The following is a 13,162-nucleotide window of genomic DNA, read 5'->3' on the forward strand; positions in this document are numbered from 1 at the left end:
TGCTTCTGAGACAGATACATTTGCAGTTTCTCAGCCCCCGAACCATGTTGGGGGAGAAGGAGGAGCTGGAAAGGCAGAGGGCTGGGTGCAGCTGGGGTAACCAGGGGTGAAAAGAGGGCATGCCTGTGCGATGAGCTATGAGGCTAAGACAGAAATGAAACACTTCGTGGAAGCCCGGTGCTGGTATCAGCCCACAGACTCTCTGCGTGGCTTGCATTAACCTGCTGGCGCTGTCTTTGTTAAATCTGAGAAATGAGAAGAATAATTCCTGTCACTTATCATAGAAGAATCATGACATAAACTCAGGTTGACAGGACATTTGTGTAAGTGCTGTTATTATTCAGCCAGCACTGCCTCCCTCTTCTCCATCCAAATCTATGTCAGACTTACACAGTCTCTACATTAGGTGTTCTTTTTTTTTTTCATATTTCTAGCTGAAGCAGTACTTATTTAAAAGGTGCATGTTCATGGTGCTTTTAAAATATTAAAGGTTTTATATCGAAAACCTCAATGCCAGTACTTGGTAAGGGTAAATTAAAGAGAAATAGAAAAATTAAGTTTAGCCTCTTGTCTAGAAGCATGATTTATTTACATTACATGGACTCTTCAGACGATATTGGTTCATCTTCTTTTTCCATCTTTGTTACTAAGACTGAGATAGCAGTTCCAGGGGTGGGCAAACTTTTTGACTCGAGGGCCACAATGGGTTCTTAACTGGACTGGAGGGCCGGAACAAAAGCATGGATGGAGTGTTTGTGTGAACTAATATAAATTCAAAGTAAACATCATCACATAAAAGGGTACGGTCTTTTTTTTTTTTTTTTAGTTTTATTCAATTTCAAATGGCCCGCGGGCCGTAGTTTGCCCACGGCTGAGTTAGACCCAGCCTGGTACTAGGCATGGTAAACAGCTCATTAATGTTATCATACATCTTCCCTTCCCGCTTGCCTCATTAGGGGAAGTGATTACTGTGGTTTTTAAATGTCAAGGTTTATTTACGTTTGGGGTGCTAGGAATCAGGAGTCAAAAATGCAGGTTCCTGTGGAGTCCCACTGAGGAGGACTGGGGTGTGGATGCTGCAAGGGTGGGTGATGGAAAGGAACCTATGTTTTCCCCAGGTTGTTCAGATGCTCTCCTGGCGCTCCTGGACCTCTGAATAAAGGCTCTCTCTTGTTCTCCTGGAGTTCTTCCCACTAAGTCATTTCTCATCTGCTCTTGGGCCCTTCAGCCAAGTCACCTCCCCTGCCATCTGGGCTCCCTCAGCACATGAGCTGGGCCTGAATTACTTAAAACAAAGTGGCTTAAAGTAAATAAAATAGTTTTATTCAATTTATACTTGCCTTTAATGGTTAACGTTGTGGAGGAACAGAATAAATATGGCTTTGATATTTTTTAAGAGCCAATGCCGTCTAATTGTAGAGCATAACATTTGAGCTATATTTACAGTCTTTAAATGGAAGCCTTAAAAATAGGTCCCAGTTGGTCCTAGGTTGTATTAAGGGCTCGATCATGGGAAGCACCAGAAGCTTCTCTATGGATCACTTAATCTATTAATATTCAAAGAGAACCGTAGTTTAATTTATCAAATCGTGGAATTCACTCGCTGGTTTTGAGCATACCGATAACGTGGGTATTAGCAGCAATGTACATATAAGAACTAACAATAGGCCAAACCGAATAGCCACAAATGACTTTGTGTATTCAGGATTGCATCTTTAAATTTGTTTCAAAACACAGTTTCTTTAAAGTGTTTTTATACAAAATTAATACTTTAATAAAAAATGAAAAGCTAAAGCAAATATAAATAAGGAGAAAAATAAACTCTTAATTTTAAATGATCACCATTTACCTTTGGATATGTATCCTTTAAGATTATTTTTAACGCATGTATCAACCTAAAAATATATATAGAAATATGCCAGTAAAGCTTTGATTTTATTCTTTATTAAATTAAAGAAGTACTTTGGAATTTGAGAGTCTTCCTAGTTGCTGTTAAAAACGCATCACATAAAAATATCAAGCTTTTGGCTCCAGATTAATTCTTTGATAAAAATTTCTTTCCCCCTTTGTCTTGTTCCCAAGATATAAAAGATTGTGCATCATTGAAAAGACAACATGAAGTCCTAAAACGTTTGCCTTTGTTTTAAAATCTAAGAGGGTCATTTCAAAGTAAACTGATATTTTACAGTGAGCTCTGAAAGAGACCCAGCCTAATATTTTTTATATGTTTAAAGTAATTGAAGAGGATTAGAACAATAGTAAGCAAAACTAGGTAATAAAATTTACCATTTTCAGGAGTTGAACCACCATAGAGAAAGAACTCTGTTCTGTGGTGTTAAAACACCGAGTAAATTTGAAGATCTAATTGGCATTATTATTAAGCAGGACATGAATCAGGCAGCATCCCATGTAGCCAGTGGAAGGGTGCTCCAAGGGGTTGTACAAAATGGAAGGTTTTTAATGGGAAGAAGAGTGGGGCAAGGGAGCTGTTAACAAAAGAAAAAAAAAGGTCTAGATTACTTTTGGGGCAAAGGGAACAGCAAGGGTTTTTATCATGCAAATTGCTGCTGCTTCTTTCTTTGCATACTGGAGAGGGCCCCTGTGCAAATAACCTTTCTGGTGCTTGGCCAGAAAATTCCAGACTGGTTGGTTGATTAATACTATATTTCTGGGAGAGGCTGAAATAGCAATAGGTGAGGTATTAAGTCGAGGTTTGGTATCATAGGCTTTAAATGATGCCGCATTGGGCCTGTGGTTTCTCTTTAACAGGGTTCAACTATTTTCTCTTTGTCTTTCCTTAGCAATTATTAATACTGAAACATCAAATGGACAGATTCCAAAATTTATAAGTCACCTGCATGCTTGTTTTCAAAGAGAAAAAAGCTGGCAGCCCACAAAAGTAGAAATTGTGAAGAAATTGAAACACTACTAAAATTTTTTTTGTTGTAAAAAAGTCCGAGAAAAATAGAGATGGGGATGCTGTTCATACAAGAACTTTTTTTCTTTTCTATGAAAACAACCACAAAGTGGTTGACCAGCTTTTGGGCGTTTCTTAAAACCTTTCCTATATCTGCCGAAACTGGTTTGGCTCAGTGGATAGAGCGTCGGCCTGCGGACTGAAAGGTCCCAGGTTTGATTCCGGTCAAGGGCATGTACCTGGGTTGCGGGCACATCCCCAGTAGGAGATGTGCAAGAGGCAGCTGATGGATGTTTCTCTCTCATCTATGTTTCTAACTCTCTATCTCTCTCCCTTCCTCTCTGTAAAAAATCAATAAAATATATTTAAAAAACAAACAAACAAAAAAATCCCAAAAAACCTTTCCTATATCTTTTCTGTCAAGTGATCTCACCAGTGATTACCAATTTATAACCCTTTTAATCTCTGACGTTTAATACAGCTGGCTCCCGAGACCAAGGCTGTCATCCACTGGATTATGGATGTTCCTTTTGTGCTCTCTGCCAATCTCCACGGAGGAGACCTTGTGGCCAATTACCCCTATGATGAGACTCGGAGTGGTAGGTGTTCTTTCCGCTTCTCTACTTGGCTCAAGGTTTACAATTACTTTGCAAGGCTTTGAAAAATGACTTTTATAATATTCTTTTAAGGAACTGGTCGTTAAGTGATTTTGCCTGTAGAAATACCTATGTTTATCAGGAACATCCCTTAACTATTTTACGTGGCATTGACCATATACACTGAGTGGCCAGATTATTATGACCGGCCAGATTATTATGACTACCCCAATCAGTACTTCATTGACACTTCCAAAAATACTGAATATTGAAAACTTCCTAAGCAAATACTCTCAAGGTTTTATTATTATTATTATTTGCATAACTAATTCACTTCATTGTAGTGATGGGGTGGTCATAATAATCTGGCCACTCAGTATATATTTGACAGAAAAGGATGTAACTTTAAAAAGAAGTGTAGGTGAAGAGAAATGTAATCTTGACAGAACACTCCGATGAGAGAAAGGAGGAAAACAGGAGTCATGAACTTGGGTCACTCTGGGACACTGGTACCCTGGAGAAGTTATGGGTGTTATATAGCTCTGTGGACACGATGGCTCACCAATGGAGGAGGCTTTTGGTGCTTGACCAGGGCCCACGTGGAACTCCACGTGTCTCATCGACCTCTCACGCTTTTGCATTTGGAACTGTTTGTGGTTTTGTCAGCGAGGCAAAGTGGTGCTTTCATTTCTCTCTGACATGTTTTCGTTAAGTTTCAGGCTCAGCAAGCTTTAGCCAGATAGATATTTTTGCCTTAATTTTTGTTGCTCCAGGAAATTTCCTGCTTTGGGTCGATTCTTAGGGCCCTTTGAAGAGTTTGCTCTTTGTGAACACAGGATGATCATTTTAGAGATTGGAAACTGAGTTTTGAAGAAAGTCTTTGGTACACCATTGTTAAAAGTTAGAGATTTTTGTATTATGTCATTAGCTAGGAAATGTCAAAGCCTGGCATATTTTATGGTACATGGATCACAATATAGTGTATTAAAAGTACGATTTTTATAATACATATGGGAGATTTTTTTTTAAAACTCTAAACTCAGATACAGTATGAGGGTGGTTTATAGTGGCTATGAAGTTAGTACAAGTACATTAAAAAAATAAATAAAACATTTTCCATTACAGTTGATATATAATATTAGTTTCAGGTATACAAGCCATTGATGAGACATTATGTAACTTACAAAGTCACCACCCTGATAAGCCTGTTACCCACCTGCCACCATGCATAGCTATTACAATACTGTCAACTATGTTCCTATGCTGTACTTTACATGCCAGTGACTGTTGTATAACTGCCAACTTAACAAGTACATTTTTTAAATTAAAAATTTTAACAATAGAAATCTCCTTGACTGTTCAGCCAGGTCCAGTTTACTGTAAGCTTACCACCTTCTCTGGTGAAGCTTTGAATTCATACACAGAAGGGACATTCCATCAGATTTTTTACTGTGTGACATTAGCAGTGGAAGTTATATAACCTAAAAGCTAGGTGTCATTGCTGACACTTAAGCCTGCATTTCTTTCCCATAGTGCTGTGGCTAAAAAAATACATTGGGCAAGAGGTCAATACTGACTCACACTTTGGAAAACATGCAGTGCTCTTGGTCTGTGTCCATTTCTTTAATCTTGTGCATTTATTTTCTAGGGAGCGCTCATGAATATAGTTCTTGCCCAGATGATGCCATTTTCCAAAGCTTGGCGAGGGCATACTCCTCTTTTAACCCGTCCATGTCGGACCCCAATCGGCAACCATGTCGTAAGAATGATGATGACAGCAGCTTTGTCGATGGAACGACCAATGGTGCGGCTTGGTACAGCGTTCCCGGCGGTGAGTGTCCGTGTCCCTCTTTGATTATTGATTATGTGCTAGTGGCTTATGTATAATCCCCGTTTGGATTTAGAGAATCTCCAATCCTTCTCAGTCACTAAGAAGTAGATTGAATCTATAATTCACGCATTAAAATTAGTTTTCCTCATCAGTAATTGCTATGCATAGTTTTGTTTTTAAAATCAATATGCTAATTGAAGAGATATGGGGAATGAACTGAAACTGTCCAGTGGGAAAATATAAATTGAATATTATTAATTACCGTACTTCTGAAATTCTGAGCTTAAGGAATAAGACAGCATCCTGATTATGTGGTAGTCATGCTTTGACTATAGGCAAATGTATATTTTAGAGGGCAGGCTTTGACCTTCAGTATATGTTGGTCCACACACTTTCTTTAAATTTTATTTTAGTGATGGGATAATGGAGACTACTTGATGTGGAGTATTAATTGTATATTCACTACTGTTATAACCACTATTGGATCAGGAAGCTCTTCACCTCTTATGCGATCTGAAAAGGGGAAAAGCCCACATACAGCATTGTTACTGGAGGGCCCATCTTCTAGAAAACCAATGAGCTCTTGTGGCTCCCTTTGCCCTAACATGGACTTCACAGAGATCTCATTTTTCTGGCTCCCCAGCCCAATCACAGTTGTGTAATACTTGCCTCTACCAAGGATGAGTGAAATGTGAAGACACTGATATGTTTTGTTTTTTCTCTTTGCCTAAGAACAATATTCTATAGCCCACCTGGAAATGAGTAAGATAATTAATTAGCATAGTAGCAGCACTACCTAATTAAAGGATTTTGTTTCGCTTCTTTTATTGAATTGGGCCCTGAGAAAAATATCCTTCCTGATTTCTTTCTGTCTGATATATTTTTACCCTGTTGTAATTAATATTTTGCACCAAGTCAGATCACATTTAGCACATTTCCCCCCATATGGCTTGGGAAATAAGGTCTATGTCAGATTTTAGGATTTAGACTATGTCAAATACACCCAATGGGAAGTAATTTTATATTTTGGTTTTTATGAAAACTTTAGTAATTCCTTTGGAATGACCTTTTTAGACAAATAGTGCATTGTCTACAAAATGCCAAGTAATCTAGATCAGTAAAGTAACAATCCAATATAATAAAAGCCCAGTGACCAAACGGTGGAATGACCAGAACAACTGGTCCACTAGTCACTATGACGCATGCGCACTGACCACCAGGGGGCAGACGCTTAACACGGGAGCTGCCCCCTGGTGGTCAGTGAGCTACCACAGTGGGAGCACTGCTTGGCTGACCGGGATGAGTGGCCACTCCTGCTGTGAACCCTGAGCCAATGGGCAGGAACCCCGGGCTGCGATTGTTGCCTCCTTGCCCCAGGCTCCTCCTCCTCGCTCCCTACTGCCTTCTCTGGATGCCTGCAGGCCATGCAGCACTGCCCCATGCTCGCAGAGCTGACCTCAGAGGCTGGCAGGTGTGTTTGTGGCTGCTGCGGGACTGAGGTCTACTCCACCACCTCTCAGTGCTGTTGTCCCTGGGTCTGGCCCCGACTGGGTCCCCTGGAGAGGCGAGGGCTCCGGCTCCATGGAAGATGCCGGACCAGGGAGCAGCCACTCAGAGGGCAGGTCCACAGCCGCTTGGCTGACTGGGGTGAGCAGCGCTCCCACAGCCGGCCGATCCCCGCAGGCCACGCCCCCCACCAGTGCACGAATCCCATGCACCGTGCCTCTAGTAATAGTAATAATAAGAATTATAATAATAGTCGATGATTATGTCCCACAATAATAGTCAAAGAGTCAAAGAAAGATATGACTTTCTTTAGCAATCTATGCAGTGAATAAAATGAGTGTCTCAGGTCAGGTTTTCTAGAAGCAAAACCTGAGACAGGGATCGGATACTCATAATTTGTTGAGGGGCTGCTTTTTAGGAAAAGCCCTATTGGAAATGAGGGAAGCAGGGCAAGGAAGGAGATAGAGCTGAACAAGGATGTGGTCTTGGGTACAGTGTCACCTTGGCCTGAGCCGTCGGGAGGAAGGCCTCAAGCATAGGTCACAGGCAGGTAGCCTGCCTCGAAGCCAGAGGACCTGCATTTGGTGGCTCCGTATCTGTGAGTCATTGATTATGCGATTTTTTTCTAAATGTAGATACTTATCAAAATAAGCTTCTCTCTTAGGAATGTTTTTGCTTCATCCTGTAACTTTTGGTATATTGTGTTTCTATTTTCATTTTGAAATGCGGATCTTAAACTGGAACACGTGGTTTTTCCTCTGGGCAGGATGCAAAGGTGATTTCCCAGGTCCTTGTCCTGGTGGATTCTAAGAAGGTGGTATAGGAAAAGGTGGAAATTGATTGAGAAACAAGCACATGGGGAGGGGAAGGGAGACCCCTCCAAGTCCCTCCAAGTCCCTCTTTCCTAAGGTTTATAATGGCTACAGTTCTTCGTTTCTTGGTATCCCCTCTGATTGATCACTATAGCAGCCGCAGAACTCAAATCCCACACGGGGTTCACCTCTTTTTCTCCCTTTTGTCTTTCTACTCCCTGTGGCCTTCTTTATTCTGTGAATTGGTGGCTTCCTCTCCTTTATTCTGTGAATGTATACCTTTTGGAAGTTCCCTTATTCTGTGAATGTATACCATTCAGCAGCTCCCAGCATTACAGCCCTGTGGTTCTCCCCTATGGACCCCCTAATTCCTAAAACTCCCTAAACCTGCCTTTTTTACCCCAAAAAACTCCTTTCAATTTGTTCCAGATATTTGGTTTTTCTTTTGATTTCCTCTTTGACCCATTGGTGGTTTAGGAGTATGTTTACTTTTCTACGTATGTGTTAATTTTCCAGTTTTCCTCCTGTCATGATTTCTAATTTCATACCATTGTGTTCATAAAAGATATTTGCTATGATTTCGGTCTCCTTAGTTTGCTAAGGCTTGTTTTGTGACTCATCATATGATCTGTCCTGGAGACTGTTCCATGTGTGTTTGAGAAGAATGTGTATTCTGCCACCTGCTGTTGGATCTGTATGTATGTTCTGTATGTAATCTGTTAGGTTCATGTGATCTCAAGTATAGTTGGAAGCCAGTGTTTTCTTATTGATTTTCTGACTGGGTGATCTATCTATCTATCTATCTATCTATCATCTTTCCATTGTTGAAAGTGGAGTATTACTAGTTAAAAAAAGACAGAGAGAGGCATCAAAATTATACCTAAATTACTGAACACCATCATTCAGAACAGCTTGAAATCTAGTTGAATGGAAAACCTACAACTAAGGATTTAAAGAAGCCACAGGCCCTGGCACATTAGCTTGTTTGATTAGGGAGTCGATCCTATACACCACGGTTCCAGGTTTTGTCCCTGGTCAGGGCACATACAAGAATTAGTCAGTGCGTGCATAAATAAGTGGAACAACAGATCGATGTCTCTCTCTTAAATCAGTAAAGAAAAGAAAAAAGCCACATTGAGACTGGCAGGAGGGACAGAGACATAGAATCGGGCTGATCCTCCACCCATGTGTGGCGGGTAAAAATCGGGAGGGATATCTCAGCTGCGGAGGTCCCCCCTGAGGAGCGAGGGGTCCCAGCCCCACACCAGGCCTCCTGGCCCAGAGTTCCAGAGCCAGGAGGAGAAGTCCTTATAACTTCTGGCTGTGAAAACCGGTGGGGATTGTGGCTGAGTAGGAAGAGGGCTGCTGCAGTCCCAGGCACTCCTCTTAAAGGGCCTGCACATGGACTTAGTGGGACTCCCTCCCTCTGAGCTCCAGCGCTGGTGCAGCAGTCTGAAAGGAGCCAGGGTTGTACGGGAGGAACTTCATTGTCTGGCATCAGGGCACGAGGTGGGTGGAGGCAGCTTTCTGCCAGATGGAAGTGCTGGCCGAGGCTGTTCTTCCTTTTCTGAGGCCCCTGCCCCCATTTGGCCACTCGATGCCTTTGACTGGAGAATTCAATCTATTTACCTTTAAGGGAAGTATTTACAGGTAAGGACTTACCTATGCCACCTTATTGCAGCTATAGGTATTTTTAATATTTTTGTCCTTTAACCTTTAAACTAGAGTTGTGATTAACACACCGCCTGTTATAGTATTAGCGCATTCTGAATACTCACTCTACCAGTGTGTGGTGTAGTGTTGAATGTTTTTATGTTGCTCTGGCACTGAGCTGTGCCACCTTGCAGAAGGGGTGATGCAGGGAAGGTGACACTGTTCCTTTGACCTTCTTCAGTGCGTCCACTCTTGGAGTTCATGTTTGCTCCAGTGGCATGCCGGAACCTTTTCAGTGGCTCTTGGACTTCCACAAGCGCACTCTATTCATGGGTGATGGTCGAAATTGGTGTTCTTGGGGGAGGAAAGGCCGCAGAAAACTCCTATTTTGCCATTTTGATGATGTCACTCCCCTGTGGTCTTCTTTGATGCCCACTCCAGCAATATGGAACGTGGCTGCTGCTTGAGCACCTTACAGGAGCAAGGCGTTAAGCTAAACGATTCCTTAAGAAGCTGAGAGAGTGTGTGCTTCCAAGGTGGTCACAGTTCCCCAAGTATGTTGTTCTGGCCTTTATGGTCGGTGATTTTCCTTGTGGTTCCCCAAAAGGCGCTGCTTGGTGTGGCTTTTCCTTGGCTCTCAATTCAACAGAACAGCCTGTGTAGAGTTTCAGGCACCACCTGGGTATTGAGACTTTCCATTTGGTGTTTTGGCAGGAATGTAAGACTTCAATTACCTGAGCAGCAACTGCTTCGAGATCACCATGGAGCTTAGCTGTGAAAAGTTTCCACCTGAGGAGACTTTGCAGACCTACTGGGAGGATAACAAAAACTCGCTTATTAGCTACCTTGAGCAGGTAAACACAGTCTGCAGTGTAAAATGGAAAACGTAGGCGCCTTTAAACCTGGTGTACAATTGTCTCCTAAGAGGAGCCTAGTCTAGGAGAATCCTTCCAACCAGAATGACATTTGGAAAACATCTCAGTAGTGGTTCAAATAGGCTTTCATTTGTTATGGGGTTTGTGGTTCATGAATGTTCACTGAGAATCGATTAAACTAGAGGGTTGTGGAGAAGTGAGGTAAAGCCCTGTTTTCATTGATACTCCTCTAAGCAAAGGCAATCCTGGGCCCACCCTCCACCCTGATCACCTTTGGCCTGTCAGGCGGGACCAAGACCAGAATGAGGTAAGTGAGGCATCTAGGATTTAATCTGTGCTTTCCACTTAGGTATCAAAGAATGCCTCCTTAACACAATGCTTTTCATTTCATATACATATTTTTTCAACAAAACTTTATTGAGCTATTTCTTTATCCTTGGCTTCCTGTGAGGCAGTGGGTCTAGTGACTATCCTGAAGAAGGCTTCTATTAATGAGGTTCAGAAACATGATTACCTAATAACAAGCAAGGATATAAAGGTGAGCTGCAAGAACAATGGCAATATAGAGAAAGGTCCTAACTCAGTCCTGGGGCACAGAAAAGGCTTCTCGGAGCGAGACTGTAAGATTTACTATAGTTGATGCCAGTATGATTATTACTCTGCTGCTTAAGTCCTTTCTTGGTTCTTGAGAAAAATGCAGTATAACACAAAACACAAATATGTGCCATTAGGAAAGAGGAAAAATTTTGTCATATTTATTGTTGCAGGTGGGCATGCATCAGTTCATCTAAAAGCTCTATCACTTTATATAGGAACCATCTGGAAAGAAAAGGGACCAGGAATGCAGTCCTGTTGTATGCCACTTGGAATGAGAATTTGACCTGTCCACAGATTCACGTCATCGGTGGCATCAGTGTTAGGGTGCGAGCTGTGTGGAAGCAGTAGGAGTGGCATTTACAATGAGCTCATAGAACACTCCAGTTAGAACACTCCGGTTAGGGACTCAGGGTCTGGTGAGCGATCAGTGAAGACTGCCAGAAATTTTGTATTGAAATAGTTTTCTTGACAATGAAACAACATGGTGCTGATTAATAATTTGAACACCTGGACCTAAAATCTAAGTGTGAACTAGTTTACAACTCCTGAAAAATAGGTGATTAGGAGATCTAATTCCATAATTGGTTGAGAGGAAATTTCTTGCGGAATTTTAAAGGGATGTTTGCAGGAACTGGACTTGTACAGTTAATTAAGGTAGATTAAGCATGTCAAACCCGCGGCCGCATGCCTTGTTTAAAGCATGTGGCCTGCCGGCTGTGAGTTTGACATGCTTGTGGTAGATAGTTTGCTAAGAACTCACTAGCTTTGGAACAGTTTAGTTCTCAAAATTCCCAAAGAATTTCTAATGGGCAGGTGCTTCAGAATCATCTAGGTTCTTGTTAAAAATATGAATTTCCTGTCCCACCACAAAACCATACTCCCTGCAGGGCAGGACCCCCCCCCCCCCAAATTTCCATTTCAACAAGCTCTGTTGCATTTAAGTGCACAAGGGTTTAATGACTACTGATGCCAACAGTCCCAGCAACTATGGGGAATGTGTTGTTTTTTTTTTTAGTTTTGTTTTCAGCCTTGGTTGACTGAAATGTCCTGGTATCTGAGGAGAGTACATTATAGAAGGAACAAGTGTACTAAATAGCTTCTGCAGTCATGAGGACAGTGTTCCTGTCTGTGACTTCTTATGCAGAAGCCATGAAGTGACAGGGTTTTCCCGTTGGCATTCACATGGGGTTGTGACAGTCCCTAGCACTGTCATTGAGATTTAATTACTACATTGAATTTTTTAAAATTTATTTTTATTGATTTCAGAGAGGAAGGGAGAGGGAGAGATAGAAACATCAATGATGAGGGAGACCTACAGTGAATTTTTTTTAAACAGCAAAGTTATGCCTCACAATTGGCATATAGAGACATTTACTTATTTATTTGTTAAACTGCATACTGTAATATGTCTTGTGTTGAAGAAGCTGAAAAAAGTCAAGTCACAATTATTAACTGCATATATTTGGGCCTAATCCAGGTGAATTATATGTTTTAGAAGTGATTGACTTATCTTCCAATGATGAAATTTAAGCTTTTCATTTCTCTAAGGTTTATAATACTGATACCAGGATTATAGTGCCTCAACATGCATAAATTCATCGCCACAGTTTTTCTGGTCCCCAGTGACTCTTTCACCATGGGAATGTCACTCAGAAACCAACTTTTTATGTTTCCAATGACTAAATTTCAACCTGTTAATTTTGGTTGGCTGATTCATAGCTCAGTATTGGGAAAAAAATCGATTCACTAGATACTAAAAGTGTGTTGTTGTTGTTTTAATGGATTTACTCTGCCTGGCTGGTGTGGCTCAGTGGTTGAGTGTCAACCTATGAAAACAGGAGGTCATGGTTCGATTCCTGTTCCGGGCACATGCCCAGGTTGTGGGTTTGATCCCCGGTGGGGGGGCATTTAGGAGGCAGCCAATCAATGATTCTTTCTCATCATTGATGTTTCCCTCTCTCTTTCTCTATGAAATCAATAAAAAAATAAAATTAAAGAAAAATAATTATAAAAAATGTATTTACTCTCTTATCACTATAGTGGTTGCCAATAAAATTAGCATTTATTATTACCAACAACATGTATAACTTTTTACCATTTCTAAATTGCCTTTAGAGAAAAGAATCACGTGTTGCTTTTATAGAATTTCAGAGGTTGTTTTTTATTTGTTTATTTTGAGATCATAGTAAGAATATTTCTTTTTTTTTTTTTTTTTAATTTAAATCTTTATAGACTGCATGTTGGGTTTTGCATGTTTAGGTAATCTCAATCTCTCAATGTCCTTCATAGGGTTTGTTGTGTATTTTCTGTTCTAGGTATTTTCTGGTGTTTTTTTTTTTTTTTTTTTTTTGTATATTTTTTTTCAATGGTTTTGG

General features: G+C 40.9%; 1 protein-coding gene across 1 annotated transcript in view; it reads left to right on the plus strand.

Moving 5' to 3' along the window:
- The window catches only part of CPE (carboxypeptidase E), an 88,061-nt gene that overhangs the window by 67,296 nt on the left and 7,603 nt on the right, over positions 1-13,162 (plus strand). The window contains 3 exon segments of the mRNA XM_006771082.1: positions 3,399-3,516; positions 5,162-5,344; positions 10,030-10,169. Coding sequence (XP_006771145.1) covers positions 3,399-3,516; positions 5,162-5,344; positions 10,030-10,169 — 441 coding nt within the window.

This window comes from Myotis davidii, unplaced genomic scaffold (assembly GCF_000327345.1).
Source record: "Myotis davidii unplaced genomic scaffold, ASM32734v1 scaffold225, whole genome shotgun sequence".
Classification (NCBI taxonomy): domain Eukaryota; kingdom Metazoa; phylum Chordata; class Mammalia; order Chiroptera; family Vespertilionidae; genus Myotis; species Myotis davidii.